Here is a 17,398-nt window from a genome sequence, read left to right as displayed (position 1 = left end):
ATTTGCTTTCTTCCAGTCCTCAGACACCTCTCCTGATTGCCATGACCTTTCAAAGATGATTGAGAGTGGCCTTGCAATGACATCAGCCAGCTCCCTCAGCACTCATTGGTGTATCCCCCCCCATCAGGGCTCATGGACTTATGTATGTGCAGTTTACTTAAGTGATCCCTAACCCAATCCTCCTCCTCCACCAAAGGAGTCTTCCTTTCTCCAGACCTTCTCCCTGTTCCCCAGGGCCTGGGATTCCTGAGGGCCGGTCTTACCAGTACAGACTGAGGCAAAAGCGGCATTCAGTATCTCTGCCTTTTCATTATCCTTTGTCACCAGGGCCCCTGCCTCATTCAGCAGCAGGCCCACATTTCCCCTAGTCTTCCTTTTGTTACTATTTATAGAAGCCCTTCTTGTTATTCTTGACATCCCTCACCAAATTAAACTCTAGATGGGCCTTGGCCTTCAAAGCCCCATCCCTGCATACTCAGACAACTATATTAAACAAGCCCTATATTCCTCCCAGGTTACCTGTCCCTGCTTCCACCATCTGTATACTTCCTTCTTATGTCTGAGTTTTGCCAGGAGTTCCTTGTTGATTCATGCATGTCTCCCGCCCCCTTTGCTTGACTTTTGCTCACTGGGATGGACTGTTTTTGAGCTTGGAGGTGATCCTTGAATATCAATCAGCTTTCTGGGCCCCCTCTTCCTTCTATCCTATGGCACTCTTCCAAGCAGGTCCCTGTAGAAGCCAAAGTCTGCTCTTCTGAAGCCTAGGATTATGATACTGCTCTTTGTCCTGCTCCCTCCTCTCAGGATCCCGAACTCTACCATCTTATGGTCGCCGCAGCCAAGGCTGCTCCCAACCTTCACGTCTCCAACCAGCCCTTCCTTGTTTGCAAGTCTGAGGTCCAGTAGAGCACCTCTCCTCATTGGCTCCTCTACCACCTGTATCAGGAAGTTGTCACTGATGCTCTCCAAGAACCTGCTGAATTGCTTTTGCCTTGCTGTGTTGTCCCGCCAGCAGATATCAGGTGGTTAAAGTCCCTCATGAAGACCAGGGCCTGCAAATGTGAGGCTACTTCCAGTTTTCTGTAGAAGCCCTCATCTACTTCTTCCTGATCAGATGGCCTGCAGCAAACACCCACAACGGTGTCACCCTTGTCAGCCTGCCCCTTAATCCTTATCCATAAGCTCTCAGTCAGCTCATCGTCCAGCCCTAGGCAGAGCTCCACACATTCCAGCTGCTCTCTCACATAAAGGGTGACTCCCCCTCCTCGCCTTCCTGGTGTGTCCTTCCTAAAGAGCCTGTAGCCATCCATTGCAGCATTCCTGTCATGCAAGCTATCCCACCATGTCTCTGTAATTGCAATAAGATCATAGCCCTGCAACTGCACACAGATTTCTAATTCCTCCTGTTTATTCCCCATGCTGCATGCATTTGTATACAGGTGCTTCAGAGAAGCATCCAAGTGTACCAATTTCCCAGAAGGGGTGCAAGAGTTTCCCCATAGTCTTGTAGGCATTTCCTTGCCTGCATGCAAATGCTTGAGGTACCCTCGCTTAAGCCTGTTTTGTTGATTGCATGATCCCTATAATTCTCCTCTTTGCCCATTTTTCCTAGATTAAAGACCTCCTTACCAAGTTGGCCAGACTGTTGGAAAAGAATGCGTGTGCTCCGCTTAATGAAGTGGATCCCATCTCTCCCAAGCAGATGTTGATCTTCAAATAGGGTCACATGGTCACAGAAACCAAAACCCTGTTGCCAACTCCAGCTGCACAGCCAATTGTTGACTCGCAATATCCTTCTACTCCTTCTCACATCCTTCCCCCTCACTGGCCAGATCAAGGAGAAAACCACTTGAGCCCCCATACCCCTGACCACCTCCTCCAGAGCTCTGTGGTCACATTTGATACTTTCCAAGTTGCTCTTGGCAATATCATTGATGCCCACAAAGAGCAGCAGCGGCTAATAGTCAGAGGGGCAGACAAACTTTGTCAGTCTCTCCACAACAACTCAGATCCAAGCCCCCAGCAAGCAGCAAACCTCTCTAGAGAGCAGGTCAGGTCAGCAGATGGGTGCCTCTGTCCCCTGCAGTCACTCCCTCCTATCACTTGCCTCTTCCTCCGGGTGCTCCTAGGTGGCTCAGGCATCAGTCCAGATGCTTCACTCAAAAGCATGCCAATTTGGCTGTTCTTCCCAGACTACATGTATGAATTGCACATTTCTGCACTGGGGCAGAAAGTACAAAAAGGTACAAAGTTTTTATTGATGTATCATTGAACACTGTTTTGTATTTTAAGCTTTTATTAAATTTTGAAATAAAATACTGTTTTTCCTTTATTGATAAGAAGTGATATAAAAAAAAAATTCCCACATCTTCTTCATGTTCTGGTGTCCAGTTAGAAAGCTAGTTCTGTTAAATGTTAAATGTTCTTACAGTGTATACCCATAGTCAAAGCTAACCTGATTTCTCCTAAAAGTTTCTGAAGTGCACAGTTTTTTTGTTCTTCTTTACCACTCAGACATTCCTAAATCTGCCTGATGGCAATATCTTCCAGGCGTAGCTCTCCTGCCCAAACTCAAAGGTGATAACGTATCTCTAACATCCATTTTACTTCACCAGTAACACAGATTGAAACACTTTGCAACTATGAGCGTGTTGCCTCCATCCTCCTTCATTTTATTCCAGTGGATCCTGTGCAGCTATACTTCAAAAGTTCCCAAATAAAACAAGGGTGTCCTGAAGACATTCTTTATTCACTTGCTATTTAATATGCTATATGCCAAAAACTGCACGTGCTTCATAAAATACCAAGTTGTAAACATACATGTATCTCAGACTCAAATAGTTAAACTGCATCATGCATTGACACCAAAGAGCAAATGTTAGCATGGTGATTAAGCGTCATTCTAACATAGGCAACCATCTGCATTAACCATACACGAAAACAGTGTTCTCTGACAGGACTTTACGCACAAGCTATAGAAATACAGAGCCCTCTTTGATTTTAAGATGTCTGCAGACTATTTGCAATCAAATGAAAACCAACATTAAAGTGAACATAAAAGGATGGCCTTGAAGGAATTACTTTCAGCATAGCAGATTTTTCAAATCTAAGGCGAGGCCACAGATGTCTTAATGCTCTAAATGAAAAAAATCCTTGATCTAAAAATAACTTCTTGTATAAATGTGGTGGAACCCAAGAAAAGGATTCCCCTCTTTGACGATGATTCATCACTGAGCTCTTTGAACTGTATGGATGGTCCCTAAGCCACTAAAATGCCAGAGGGCCATAAAAGATCTGCATGTAGATCAGCTGTTTCAATTAACAGTGTATGTGCAAACAGGCGAAAACGGAACCTTCTAAGTTGATAGGGCAGGAAAGAAAGAAACAAATTTAAGCCTAAAGCCTAAAATTGCTGGTTTGAACTATTTTTGTTAAGAGAATTTCTCATCACCTGCTTCCCCCCCCCGCCCCAGCTCTGTAAGCATTTGTCAGGACAAAATGATAGGTATTAGGACAAAACCCATGAACACCCTCGAAACACATAACTTTGTTCCTCATACATCAGGGAAGACCCAGACCTCCAAGAGCAGCATGTAGGTCTAATTCACTGCATGATCTTACTAAAGGCCATACAACATCCCCACACTTTCTGGTCAAGCGTAACATTGATCAGTCTGGTTAGTTTTTATTTTATTGCTAATTGTATGATATTTGACCTTCTTAAAGCTTAAGAATCTGGCTTCATACCTGAAATCTTCAGTTAATTAACTAAGCTTGCTGCCTGCCTGAAAAAGCCTGACATCTCCAACACCTGAATGCACATAATCTAACTTAAAATGATAGATTTTTAAGTATTATATTTTTATTTTAAGACTGGCACAACTGTTGTCTTCAGTTTGTCCCTTTAGTGGTATCTATCAAACTCAGAGTTTTCAATCACATTAGAAAATAAAATCTTTTTGAAATGTGAACAACTCCACTGATGGTGCATGAAAAAAAAAAAAGTTCTGTTGCTCACTCCAGCTTATCTATAACTGAAATGAGCAGAAATGTCAGAATCCACAAAAAAACCTGCTGCGCCAAATAAAATGACAACTTTTATACAAAGTCACTTTCAAAAGAAGACACTATGGATTAAATTCATTCCTGTGTATCAGACCCATAGAGCTAATACACTGTGCAAATCCTCTCTTGGGAATATCCCATTTGGGCTTGGAGCCCAGGATTAAACAATGTCATCTCACTTAAGTTTTACCAGAAGTATTCCCATTTTATTTCACAATAATTTTGATGGCTATGCCCCGCTTTTTTTTTTTTAATGCCTCTCTTTTCAGGGCTCTCTTCAGGGCAGCAAGACCCTCCCAGTCAGCTCCCTTTCCTGTCTTACAGTAAAAACATCCATTTAGCTAACAACATCTCTCCCCCAAATATCCTGATGCCACAACAAGGTAGTATGATTTGTCTGGAGCAGCACTTCAGACAAGGAAAAAAACAGGCAAAGCCGAGAAATTTTTTCTTTTCAAGGATGTACAGCTTGCACTGGCAAACAGACTGATTAGTAGCCTTCAACTTGTCTGGATAAAAAATACATACTTCTCTCTCTCACTCTCAAATATAAATTTATATAGATTTATATAGATTTAGAGAGTTCTCTGTTGTTTTGATGGGAAAAAAAGTAAAAACACAGAGAAGCACAGATGATTAGGTGGCTTTAGGCAGCAGTGGACATGTTACTACAAATTTACAAAACAGAACACCTCCTATACATTCCCTATTGCAGTGAAACAGATGTATATTGAATAACTTTATAAGCTCAGTAAGATGCCTATAAATAAACTCCAGAAACAGTATTTCCAAGAAGATTGCTATAATACGTAAAATTCTCAGCACTGAGTTGCAAGCTACGTTATTGCTGTGTAGCTATAGGATCTGGGCAGAAATCACTAAATTCAGATGCCACATCTCCTCAAGACTCCCAAGTCTCATGAGCATTCTGTGCCACCAAGACTTATCTTTTTTCCAAAATTCCTCTCATGTGCCCTCCAGCCCCACTCCCTTTTAAGTCCCTATTCCAGTCTACTCCATCCCATGACAGATACTTTCACAACTGTCCCAACCTCTGCTAGACTGATTGCTTTCTTTTTGTTTAAATAATTATTTCGCACTCTGCTTAGCCCATTTCAGGTCTTCAACTACTTCTTCTCTAACCAGCCACTGCATTCTGATGCTTTTCTGTACTTTAGTTCAGCTTTTATGTCTGGGAAAAAAAAAAAAAAGAAAGAAAAAGACAGCCAACTTGGTCCTTCAGTTCTCCTAAAGGAAGCCTGCAAGGTGCTGGTGAGCACAGCGCATCTCCCTTACCAGAGTGCTGGGGAGCGTGTGAGCTGTCCAGCAGCTGCAGCCAGCCCCTCTGCCTCCCCAACTCGCCCACTGCTGTAAGACCTTGAGAACTAAAGAAATCAACACTCTTGAGATCTCTTGCCTTGTCATCCTGGCCTCTCCCACTGCATCCTCTGAGGTAACAGGAAGCAGCCTGAAATGAATCAGTGGCAAGGTGTTCTGCATCCCATTTGCTCACCTCTTCCACAAGTTTACAACACAGCTTAGCACAAAACACAGCTCTAACTACTTAACATATATGAATGATTTTATTCTGAAATGGAATATAACACCTTTTCCTGAAAGCTTGTGGTATTTTCCAATGTAATTACATAGCTCATGAAACTACTTTCTTTGTGACATCAGGAAGTAGTAATTCATCAGGACAGGAACTCTTTGGAAATGGACAGATTTCAGGGAAGCTCTTAGAGACTAGAGGAAGACAAATCCACAATAGCCAACAACCCAGGAGGCTGGGAACTCAAGGGGGAGAACCTCTTCAGACTCTTGCAAAACAGAGAACTGAACCTGGGTGTCCCATTTCCAGAAAACACCTAAGCTACCATGCCATCATCTAATCTGGGGAAAGCTTCTATCTCAAAGTTTCAAAAGAGCTTTGTTACACTTCAAAAATAAACATGCACAAACTCTGAAGCCTCATTTTACTTCTGTTTTTCTAAAAGAGATTTCTTGTTTTTCTGGCTAGCACAATGGCTTGATTAGATAAGTCGCATTTTATAAATGCGCACAATGATTATTATTAAATATAACTGCAGGAGAATGATGAGCATTGACAAAGTTCAAGTTCAGTGGTGCCTTCCAACAGACAGACTTCTAAATCGGCAAAGGTGGGGAGAAGAAAGCCTCTTCAGCAGTCCCTGTGGCAAACTGGCTGACCTAAGAACAAAGGGAAAAGCAAGTGCTGGAAGGAGCTCCAAAGTTAACTTTAGAGAGTGAGTGCACAGTTCCACATCAGATTAACATGATCTTTTTTCAGCACTGAATTGTATGCTAGTGGTAAGCATTTCGCTATTTTGATTAAAACATGCATAAAATAAGAGGGAATCAGCCCCTTGACCTTCACACTCATTCTTCTCCCTGCCCCTCCAAAAAAACCAAACAAATTGCAATTAAGTTTAACAGGTTACAGCTCTACATGCAAACTGGCTGCAAGCACAGTTTGTCCTAGGCTTATAAATAGCTGTTTAACAGCTTGTTTTCCAATAGCTACATTGCTTCAAAACTCCATTCTGCCCATTTCATCTCATTCCCCTACCTCATAACAGACATTACTGACTCCAATAATGCAGAGTGTCTAAGCCAACTGCAACGTCTTTGGATTTCTTATTTAAATGCTGCTTTATAATATACATGCACACACACGCTTGGCTGTGTACTCTGTAAATTCATAGAAACCAAGGAGCAAACAGTTGTTCTACGCTATTCTAGGGGATCTACTTGGGATTTTTGCGCAGGAGTTCAGATGTCCCATATCTCTGCAAATCCTGCTCCCACTCTTCCATGCTATGAAAGAAACTGATGTTGGTCCAACTTTCCCACCCTTTTAGAAACAGTGCTGCTTCCTCAGCTGCAGTATGAATCCAAGGCAAGAGACTGTATCGGAAAGCCATCAACAAAAATGTAAATCAGCATCAAAATTCATTCTGTACTTTGAAAGAAGCAAGTAACTCAAGTAATGAAGAGCTTCATATTGAGTCTGTTTCTAAAGTAGCACCATATAGCTGAGAGGTTTCTCAAAGCAAATCTAAGCTCTACCTTTCCCATATTCAAGATACAGGATACTTGGCACTGGATGAGCGAATCAGTGAGTAGAGGTATGCACGGATTTTTTGAACAGTTTACAGAATAACTCTCTATTCACAGAAAACTAAGGTGACCTAAAGGAACACCATGTCTCTAATATATTTTGTTCTTTAATAACTGACAGTACAGGCAGGAAAAAAAATTAGAAATATTTGGATGCTGAAAGGCTGTATCAGTGGTTGACTCTGCAAGGGAAAAATACAGCTTGTGAACACATGGACTAACTGCTCCTCTCAGCTGAAAATAGTTACCTGCACTAGAGACTACCTCCAGAAGGCTGTGCAGCATGTTATGTCACTCAGAAAAAATAATATACCTCCGGATAGCACTCCTTCCTCTCCTGAAAGAAAAGGTGACTCAAGCTTCACAAGCCAAAAGCAACAGAGCTTTTCGGGGGGTGGTGAAAGCTCCTACAGAATGAGCTTCTAGTATTGTAAGAATTGCCCCGAACAAGCTGCTCCCAGAAAAATGGGGAAACAGAGTCAGCTATTGCTACACGGCAAGACAGATGACTCACTGAGATAGAAATGCAGCTACTAAACTGGGCAAGGGAAGGGCAGTAACGCATAGGAGACAATCACTTGACAATCATTACTGCAAACTCATATTCTCAATCATAAAATAACGCATTTTAAGCACATGCTGCATTCTACAAGGTCTCAGTATAGCACCTTTATTTTTACATCCATAAAGGTGACTATATATTTTCTAAAGCCATAATCCTGCTAGCACTGAGTTATTCTGAAGTCCAGAAAATACTGATTTTGGTCACCATGACAACACTCCCCCAAATGAGTTAAATTCTGCTACACCATGAAACACTTCACATGCTATCTCCTAGCAACCACACAGGTATATAGAGGCTTCACTGAAAGCAATTTCAGAAAGTTACATATATATTAAAGATAATTCGACAAAACTGACATACACAACATGCATTTCACTTCAGGCATCACTGAGAAAGCCTATAACTGAGACGGAGTTGAGTCTCTGAGAAAAAAGAGGAGTGACCAAGAGGTAGACAGGAAATACAAGCAGAGAATGATCTATACGGAAAATAAAATACCCCAAGATCTGGCAGCAGTGCAGGTGACACAAGAGGAAGATATAACCCAAGGCAGCATGTGAGTGTGGCTTGTTAGGGCTGTGTTACAGCGTTCATTTAAGAAGCTTATAAAATATTAGGTCCTGTTGTAGGGAAATCACCAGGATCTAGTAAAAATACTCCTATTGACTTCTATGGGCTTTAGATATTGTCACATAAAATTGATAACTATTTGATTCTACAGAACATTACAGTTACTAAAAAATGCACTTGCATTACTCGCTACTTCAGGAATGCCTACACTGTACAGTGCACCCTAGCGATCTGATCTAGGACCAACTGTGCCCTTTTGGAAGTAGAGGAGGTATGGCAATCTGTCTGAACTAATAAACTCTGATGAGAAATCAAAGGACCTCAACCAGCAACAGCAAACATTATTGTGAGTCAGGCTCTTAAATGCCCCTTACAGTAAATGGGGCAAGATCAGCACTTCAATGTGACACATGTACATGGAGGGGTGGGGAGTTCTTATCAGACCAACTGATAAGAAATGCTTACAAGAGATGTTTGATATTTTTGCCTGTCTCTCAGACTACCTGCAGAACAGGTGGAATATTTAGATTCACAGCCTAAAATTGCTCCATTTTCTACTGCCCAAACCACTACTGTGGGTATGAAAGATGACTAGATTATTACTCTCCTGAAAGAGAGGAAAATGGTGTCCATCTTCTGTATAACACCCTAGTGATTATTAAGCATGCAGGAATTTGAAGGTATTCTAGACCCTTCTCAGCTGCAGGAATTCAAACCTATCTCCTGCACCCCAGAAACATGCACTGTTCCCCAGGTTATAGTGCACAGCTTCTCTGTTCGCATTACTTTCAGCCATGTGGTCAGTTTTATTTGAAATCCACCTGCTCTGCTCTGCATTCAGCGTGGTCAAGGAGCATTAGGAATTATCAAGAGATCCATATCAGAAGGCAAAGCCTCACAGTCTCATTTTGTGCACAGCAAATGGCACAAAGTTGAAAACAGACAAAAAGTAGTAAACAAGCTCAGTTTAGCTAAAACAGTTGGATCCTTTGGGTATAGAGAGCAGATACTCCCAGGTAACTTTTTGCTAGAGGACTTGGCGGGGGGGTGCAGGAGTACTAAGATGCCTGTTGACTCTAAACGCCTGAGTGGTTAAAGTACATTGTTCCCTTCAAAGTTTCCAAGAGGGGCTTACATTTTACTCTCTGCCTACGTGCAACAACTGGTTTCTCTTTTCCATCTGACAATCAGTGTCTTCAACATCTCTTCTCCTATCCTCTCTTTTGCTCCAGTTGACTCTCCTAAGCTGATAGCTAGGACTGATGAACATTTCCACAGAGGGAAAGTGAACATCAGAATCACAAAAAACTGAGAGCCAGGAAATGGACTGGTCTCTCATGAGCTTATCTCAGCAGATCAGTTTGCCGCACCTCTGTTGTCTAATATGTTAAAATTATCCCACATGGTCATTGTTCTCTAGTAGCCTTTTCTCCTTCTATAAGGTTGACAGTATGCTCCTAAAACAAATAATTTTATGGTGAATGATTAGTGAAATAATGGAACAATCCAAGAAATCCTTTGAATAACTTATCTTTTCACCTTATCTGATGAAAAGATAATTAACTTTTTTTGTACACTCCCCTCACCCCCCTCCACCCCCCGGCCCGAACAAGTGTTCAGTTAAGCTAGTGCTGCCTTGAATGAGCAGGAGAAAAGTAGTACTCTGTAGCAGCATTAACACTCATGAGCGCATTCATGGAACCAATTCAGCTGAAAACTAAGAAAGAAAAGATGTGTTTTGTATATAATGATAGAAATGCCTATCACCCAGAACAGTTTTGGAAGTCCAGATGGTTCTCTTAAGGACTCAGTACCAAGTAAGTTTAATCTACCCGGTTGCTCTGTTTTCTTTGTCAAGTGGCTTGTTATTTTCTATGGAAAAGTGTTCCTCCATCCTGTAACACTTCAATATATGCATTTCTCCTGTCTAGCACTGCTTAACAGAACGGTTACAGAACTTGTTAAAATTCACCTGTGCCACTTGAAGGGGAAGGGAAGAAAAAAGAAAAAAAAAGAAAGGTCAGATATGGAGCAGCAACTCTCTGCAAGTCTTTTTAGAGTACTCATTTAAGAAGTCTGGACTTAGTCCAAAGAAAGCACTTCTAGGGCTAGCGATCTTTTTTTTTTGTGGTAAGAGTCATTGAGGCCTACTCCTCTCAGAGAACAGCTAAGTTGAAAAGGCTCTGCACTGTAACATAGCTCAATGTACTAACACTTTTCAGCCTGCTCCAAGAATTTTTCTGACAGCTTTGCACCCCCAGAACATGTTCAAGAGGACTGCAATGCCTTAGATGTCGTATCTAGTTGTGAAACTGACCTTTGTCACACTGAGTCACAAAGCAAGGAGATTTCTCGTTGGCACAGCCTTAAGTTTTTTCAAATCTAGCTGATGGAACATACTAGCAGCCAGTTAAATGATAGCATAGTTTGAACAGAACAAGAACTCCAGTGATTTATTCCTGTTCTTGGACATGATACTGCTTTAAAGAGAAGAACCATATTTTAGATCACGGCAATGCTTAGAGTTACATTTTTCCAGGGCCCATGGGCCCAATACAACTCTCTCAGTACTTGGATTTCTCCAAGCTCTCCATAGCGCTTTGTCCTCAGAGTTGTAACTGGCAGCTGCATCCTTCTTCTTCCCCCGCCCCTTTCTTTAAAAATCAGTAAAAGCAAGCACTTGACATGTTGAGGAGCATCCTTCACCTCACTGCTTCCACCTTGGAAATCAACACAGGCCAACACTGCATAGCCAATAAGCGAGAGTCTGTCCCATTGCATTGCTTTCTATTTCCGAGCTTTGCCTCTAATAATTATTCTGATATGGAAAAGCCTGAAAACTGTCAAAAATTGTTTTTGCTATGACTGACTTTCAAGAGAGGTTCATACACAGATTTTCTTCTTCTTCCGCCAAGAACGTGGCATGAGTGAATCAAGCCATTGCACTTGTTGTGCTTCTCATTTCAAAAGAGAAAGGATAAAGTAATCAGTAGAAGACTGCATTTTTTTTCACTTGGCTATGGGTTAACAACAATAGCCTTAAAGTTTGTTTGCTCTTCTAGTTGTAAGTTTGGCTAACATTTAAGTATCAAGATGTTAAAGAAAAGCATATCTAAGTACATACTTTTGCTTAAGATTTGTACTTGTCAATGATTAAAAAAAAAGTGTTTGCACATATAAGTCTTTAAGTCCTAAAGAATAAGCATAAATAGGTAAAGCTTCTATTATCTTTTCAGATGACCAAGGAACTGTTTAAATGAATATTTTTATTGAAAACTCAAATAAACAACTGAAAGCCTTCTGTATATATAGTAGCCATGCTAGAGACAAAATTACCATTTTTTAGTAGAGAGGAAATATTAAAATGGACGATCACCAACCATTTGCCATAAAAAAAAGTGCTCTCAGTCATTAGAACAGAACTGTTTACTCAGGCCAATTTTCAATTAGATGCAATATTCTTCACTTCTTGCCTTAACAAGAAACTGTTTACTTCTTGCTAAACAGCTGGTACTGTTGCACTTCAGGAGTGGCAACCTTTGGGCAAAGGGTCAAGCAACCATCATATGCTCAGTGTTTTCCCACACGCCATGTTACGCTTCACTGAAGTAAGTAAAATGGCATGTATATCTATGTAAAGTTGACACAGGCTACTGCTTGCTGCCATGATATTTTTCTCACAGTCTGCAGGAAATAGTAAATGTTACAGGGTCAGCTCCTGACAGAAGAACACATCTACTACATACCTGCACCAGTTGTATGTACATTACAATTCTCCGTCGGCCATAAAAGACATGGTCAGTACAGGCTTTATTAAGGAGCGAGCCTGGGCCAGGAAAGTCTGTATTTTACTTCAGTGTTTGCACCCAAGTAACTTAGTAACATAGCATACAGCTAGGCACCAGAAATTGAGTGCTATTTCAAGTTACAGCACAGACTCACCTCATAATACTTAACAAGTCCACTTACATCTTTGTCAACTAACCTGTAGATAATTGTTACAAAACTTCTGACACCCACAAAGAAGCATGCACACACACTAGAAATATCAAATGGTTACTCACAGCTGATATGAGTAGGACTTGACCAGCACACCTGAATGCTTGGAACGATTCAGAACTTCTTTTATTAAAGGGGGGGGGAAGGGGACAAAACACAGAATATCTTTGTAACACTGACCTCACCCCAACAAGTACAGATTACATGGACTTAAAAGTAAAGTTCAGGCAAGCCATGTAGTTCAAGCAACAATTGAACTTTCTTGTTTTTTATTTGACTTACATTGGAATGAAATCATTACAGATTGATTTCTTTTAATGCCAATTTAATATTATGATACAGATAAGTTTTAAAACATCTTAGAAATATAAGGTGAAATGCAAAAGCAGTACTTGATTGTGTAAACAATGAAAGAACAGTTAAGAACAGAAAATAAAGACAAATGAAGCAGCATGGTTTAAGTGTGCTGAATAGTTACACAACCAGAATGATATTAATCTATAACAATGCTAGCAGCCTTTCAACCCACATCTGTGTTTCCTCCCCCTAAATACAGTTAGACAAGATTTCAACACAGCTTATATACAACTAAGCACTATAAAAATTAAAACATGAGCTATTAGTAGATATATTCTCTGTACTGAAATTACTACTATTTTTCTTCAATTTTTAACTTCCTTGAAAATAAATTTTGCGACATGTATTACAGGAGAACCATAGCATCAAGCTTTTCCATTTCTTATAGCCAGACAGTATTTTGTATTTATGATAGCTCTGCAATATTCAAACCTCACTTTGCTCACACAGATACATAACTCGGTATCACCCTCTATGAAACTGTGCCAGGAGTAGTGGCTAGAAGAGAAGCTCTAGCTTCCTTCAAAATCAATATAAAAATATTTTATAGATCTTAATTCTTATGAGATGGAAACATTTTTGCTGTATCACTGAAACAGCTTTTTTTTTTTAAAGCATCATTTACCTGAGGTGCTTGGGACTCAAAAATTGTAAAAAGAACCTGAAACTACGCAAAATGAGATTAGAGTGCCAATTACAAAGTTGAACAACATCTGAAGTACATTCACTTCTAATAACCAAAGAGTTGACAAATATATTGACTTATAAGAGCAGATTACTATGTAACAACATATAATAAACCATTTAGAAGAAAATAAACAGGTATTACCACTTTAGAAAGCCTTTTTCCAAATCACAACTTATAAAGAATTGTGCAAGAACATCTACTTTGCTCTCCTCATAAAAAAAAAAAGTCTTTTAAGAAGCATCTCCTCCCATTCTGAAGTTTTTCTAAAAACTTCAAAACCCCCAAGAAATTTAACAAGTTATTACTCCAGTCCTTTTCAATTTGTATTCATATCCCTGATTATGCAGGTTCTGCCTCTGAATGAGAAAAACACTCAACATAACCACAGACATCCCTACAAGTTTCTCACCCTACAACCAAACAACCTAACTAGGAGTTGTTCTCTTTTTTTTCCCCTGTGATCTCTTTCACTCACATTTTCCTTAGATGATTTCTTGATTTAATTATAGAAATAGATTATATTGAGTTTACACTAATCTTTTAATTTCTTAATTATATTACAAATATGATGTATTTAAATCAATAGAATTACTTTGTGACACGATATCCTGCTTTATTACTACAACAGAAAAGTAACTTAAGGTACAGTGGCGATCACGACACCATTAGATTTCATAATGAATTATAAGCTTTGGAATACGGCAACATCACAAAATGTAATTCTTACAAAACTTTGGGGGAAATTAATGAAGAATCTACTTTCATATTACTAAAAGAACAAACAAAAAAAAACAAAATCCAGAGCAACCATCTTTTTAACTGCCAGATTCAAGTGAAGACGATGTGCAGATTGCTGCGGCACCTGCCTTAGCCACCGATGGGCAGACACAAGGCTTCCAGCTTCGAAAGCGAGCAAACCCTACAGACACAGCCTTCTGCTCACCCGCTCCAGGAGTTACTGCTAGCCCTACAGCAACGAGGGTATTTGCATGAGTGTGCCCATCTAAACGGTTTGTTTTTCAGCTGAACATTCATCTATGGCAACAAGAGTTCGTTTTAACTACATACAGGGGGGAGGAAAAAAGAAAAAGGAAGAACCCCCCCCCCCCCAACATCAAGTACTTGCTTTTCGCTGTTGAGTATTATACTGGGGGGGGGGGGGATTTTATTCCAGCATACTGGCGTCTCTCCCAGATGCCCGCTCCCCGCTATCAACCGCAAAGGTCGAAATACGCCCTTCTGCGCCGGGGCAGCCCCAGGAGCTGCTCCAGCGCCCGGCGCCCAGCCTGCCCTGGGCTGCGCCGGGGTCCACGCGCCCCGCGGCGCGGCCCCGCAGCTGCGGCGAGCCCCTGGGCACCACGGCAACGGCGCCTCGCAGCTGCAGCCCATGTGCGGCGGCATCGCCCTCCCAGCCCAGGAGGAGCAGGAGGAGGAGGACGCCGCCACGGCTGCTGCCTTCCCCGCGGCGCTGCCCTGCGCCGCGGCCGGCGGGGCAAGGCTCGGCCCCGCGGGACCCGCCGAGACCTTCCCCCTTCTCTCGCCTGGGCCGCCTGTCTCCCGCCCCTGTTACCTTGATGCTGTTGTGGCTGGTCTGGGTCTCCGCCTCGATGCGGCAGCAGTGGGGCGCCCGGGCCCTGGAGGAGGCGCCGGGCTCCCCGCGCTCCTTGCGGCGGGGGCCGGCGCAGGGCGGCGGCTGCCGGCTCTGGTAGGCGAGGACCGAGGGGATGGAGTCGGCCGCGTCGGTCTTGATGAGAAGGCCGTGCAGGGCGGCGGTGCCCTGCGAGATGGTGGTGGTCTGGTGCGGAGAACTGGACTCGTCCGAGTCCCGGCAGTAAATCACGCCGCTCTGCGAGACGTGGATGCTGGGGGCGCAGCCCATCCCTTCCCCACACGCCCCCGCTGCCCCGGCCACCGCGGCGCGGCCCGCTCCCCCCTGCCGCCCGCCGGGGCTGCGGGGCCGCCGCCCTGCGCCGCGCACCCCGCGGCACCACCTCCCGCCGCCGCCGCGCCTGTGGCGCTGCCCCGGCCGCGCCCGCCCATGCAGCGCCCACCTCGCCCCGCAACGCCTCCCCGGCACCCTGGCCATAGCCGCGCCGGCGCGGGGAGCGAGGCCGCGGCTCCCCCCCGCCCGCCTCGCAGCCCGAGGACCTCGCTCTTCACCCTCTGTCCGCCCGGCGCCTCCAGCCCCCTCGCCCCGCCGCCCTGAACCGCCCCGGCCTCGCCCCCCAGTTCGCCGCCGACGCCCCCGAGGCGGCGGGGGGCGGGGCGGCCGTTGGCGCCTCGCGCCCCTCAGGCTGCGCCTCGCGCGCGGCCCGGCCCGGCCCGGCCCAGCCCAGCCGCCCTGGGCCGCCGTCGCCGGCGAGCGGCAGGTGCCGCCCGCCCGGGGGCAGCCCATCTCCCCCCAGGGTGCGGGGCTGCTGCCGCCTCTCTGCGTGCCGGGATCAGGGCCCCGGGGCTGCCCGGGGCACAGAGGGGCGAGCAGGAACCTGCCCGGCCCCTTCCACCACATGGCCTCTGTGGTGCGGCCGTGGGCTCCTTCAGCCGAGGAGGAGGAGAGCTCTCTTCCCTGGTACAGCCCCTGCGGGAGGGGCTGGTTTCCAGACTTTGCTACATTCAATATATTCCCCCCCCCCAAAAAAAAAACCCACCCTCCCCACCAGCTGTGTCAAATACTAGTTTTTCCCCTCAAAGCTGTTAAAAACACTTGCTTTAAAAATCAAAACACACCTGTTTTTCTTTGCCATCAGGAAGCAAATTTCAATTGATATGGGGATTTTTAAGTAAGAGCTTGTAGCCACACAAAACCTACTGCAAGTTTAGGGGGAAAAAAACAGGATTGTTCAACAATTTAATGCTGATCTTCAATTAGACCAATATTCAAAGACACAAACTGTCTCTGATCTATTGGGCTATACATCTGATAACTACCAGCCCCTGTTTCCAATCCCTGGGGAGATAATCAAGCTAAATCCTTAAGCCTGCTGAGATTTACACACACACTTAACTTTCTGCAGTGAATAGCTTCATTGCCCTCAGTGGAACTGCATATGAGGTGTAAAGTTAAACATGCGTTTTTTAAGTCTTTGCAAGATTTTAGTTTAAATCCCTCTGTTTTCAATGGCATAATATAAATCCTTCAAGAATTGGTAATGACATCCAAGCAGTACGCTTGCTGCCTAACAAAGCATTCATCTGACACACGGTTACCAACCAACAGTTCTCTATTCACCTTTTTGTCTTCTTGGAGTGTTACCTGATATTTAAGCAGGGCCTCTCCATCTAGGTTTTAATAAATGAACTAAAAATGCTAGAAAAATGAAGCATGGTTGGTGCAAAGATTGCGATGCAGAATGACAAAATGCACCAAACATTTTATGTTGATGTCTAATATTCCTGAAGTACATTCATGATTAGACCAGTTTGTTCACTACAGCAGCAGTGATAGCTTCACATCTAAGATGCCTCAGTTTAGAGAGACTATCAGCCGTTCGCCTCTATCTCTTCTCATCCTGCCCACAGGTCATTGTAGTTGTGCCATTATGGACATTCATTCCTCAAGAATGGGACTGAGATCATCAACCTATTTGACAAACTACTTTTTTTCATTTACCGGAGATAGCCTGTGTTGGCCCTAGCAATCAAATTTCTTGGAAATTTCAAATTTCAAGTAATTTTTTTCCCTGGCAGCTGTCAAAGTTCACAAACCAAGTTGTGGTTCATATCTGCATATGCTGCATGTTTGTGTGGTGCCACGCTGCTCTGCTGGTAGCTCACTTTGAGGACCAGCTTGAAGACAGGCTCAGTAGAAGCAAAATGAAGTAGACTACAATTTGTCACCCAACTGTGCAGTCTTTGTTGCTGGTGGATGAACCTAATGCATTTAGTTGCAGACAAACAAATCCTATATTTGCATTTAATAATCAATAAAGCAACAAGAAGTATTTATTTCTTACAATATTTTAAAGACCCTCTTCATTTTGGTCTCATTACACTATAGAACTAACCTTTCTGTT

The 17,398-nt window shown here is 43.3% G+C and overlaps 1 protein-coding gene across 1 annotated transcript in view; it reads right to left on the bottom strand.

The window, feature by feature from the left end:
• The window catches only part of PDE8B (phosphodiesterase 8B), an 87,472-nt gene extending 72,208 nt beyond the window's left edge, over window positions 1-15,264 (bottom strand). Inside the window, exon 1 of the mRNA XM_067315268.1 lies at window positions 14,956-15,264. Within this exon, the coding sequence (XP_067171369.1) occupies window positions 14,956-15,264 (309 nt within the window). The remainder of the gene's footprint in view (window positions 1-14,955) is intronic.
• Between the last annotated feature and the right edge of the window lie 2,134 nt (window positions 15,265-17,398).

Source organism: Apteryx mantelli, chromosome Z, assembly GCF_036417845.1.
Source record: "Apteryx mantelli isolate bAptMan1 chromosome Z, bAptMan1.hap1, whole genome shotgun sequence".
Lineage (NCBI taxonomy): Eukaryota > Metazoa > Chordata > Aves > Apterygiformes > Apterygidae > Apteryx > Apteryx mantelli.
This window is presented reverse-complemented; position numbering and strand designations above follow the sequence as displayed.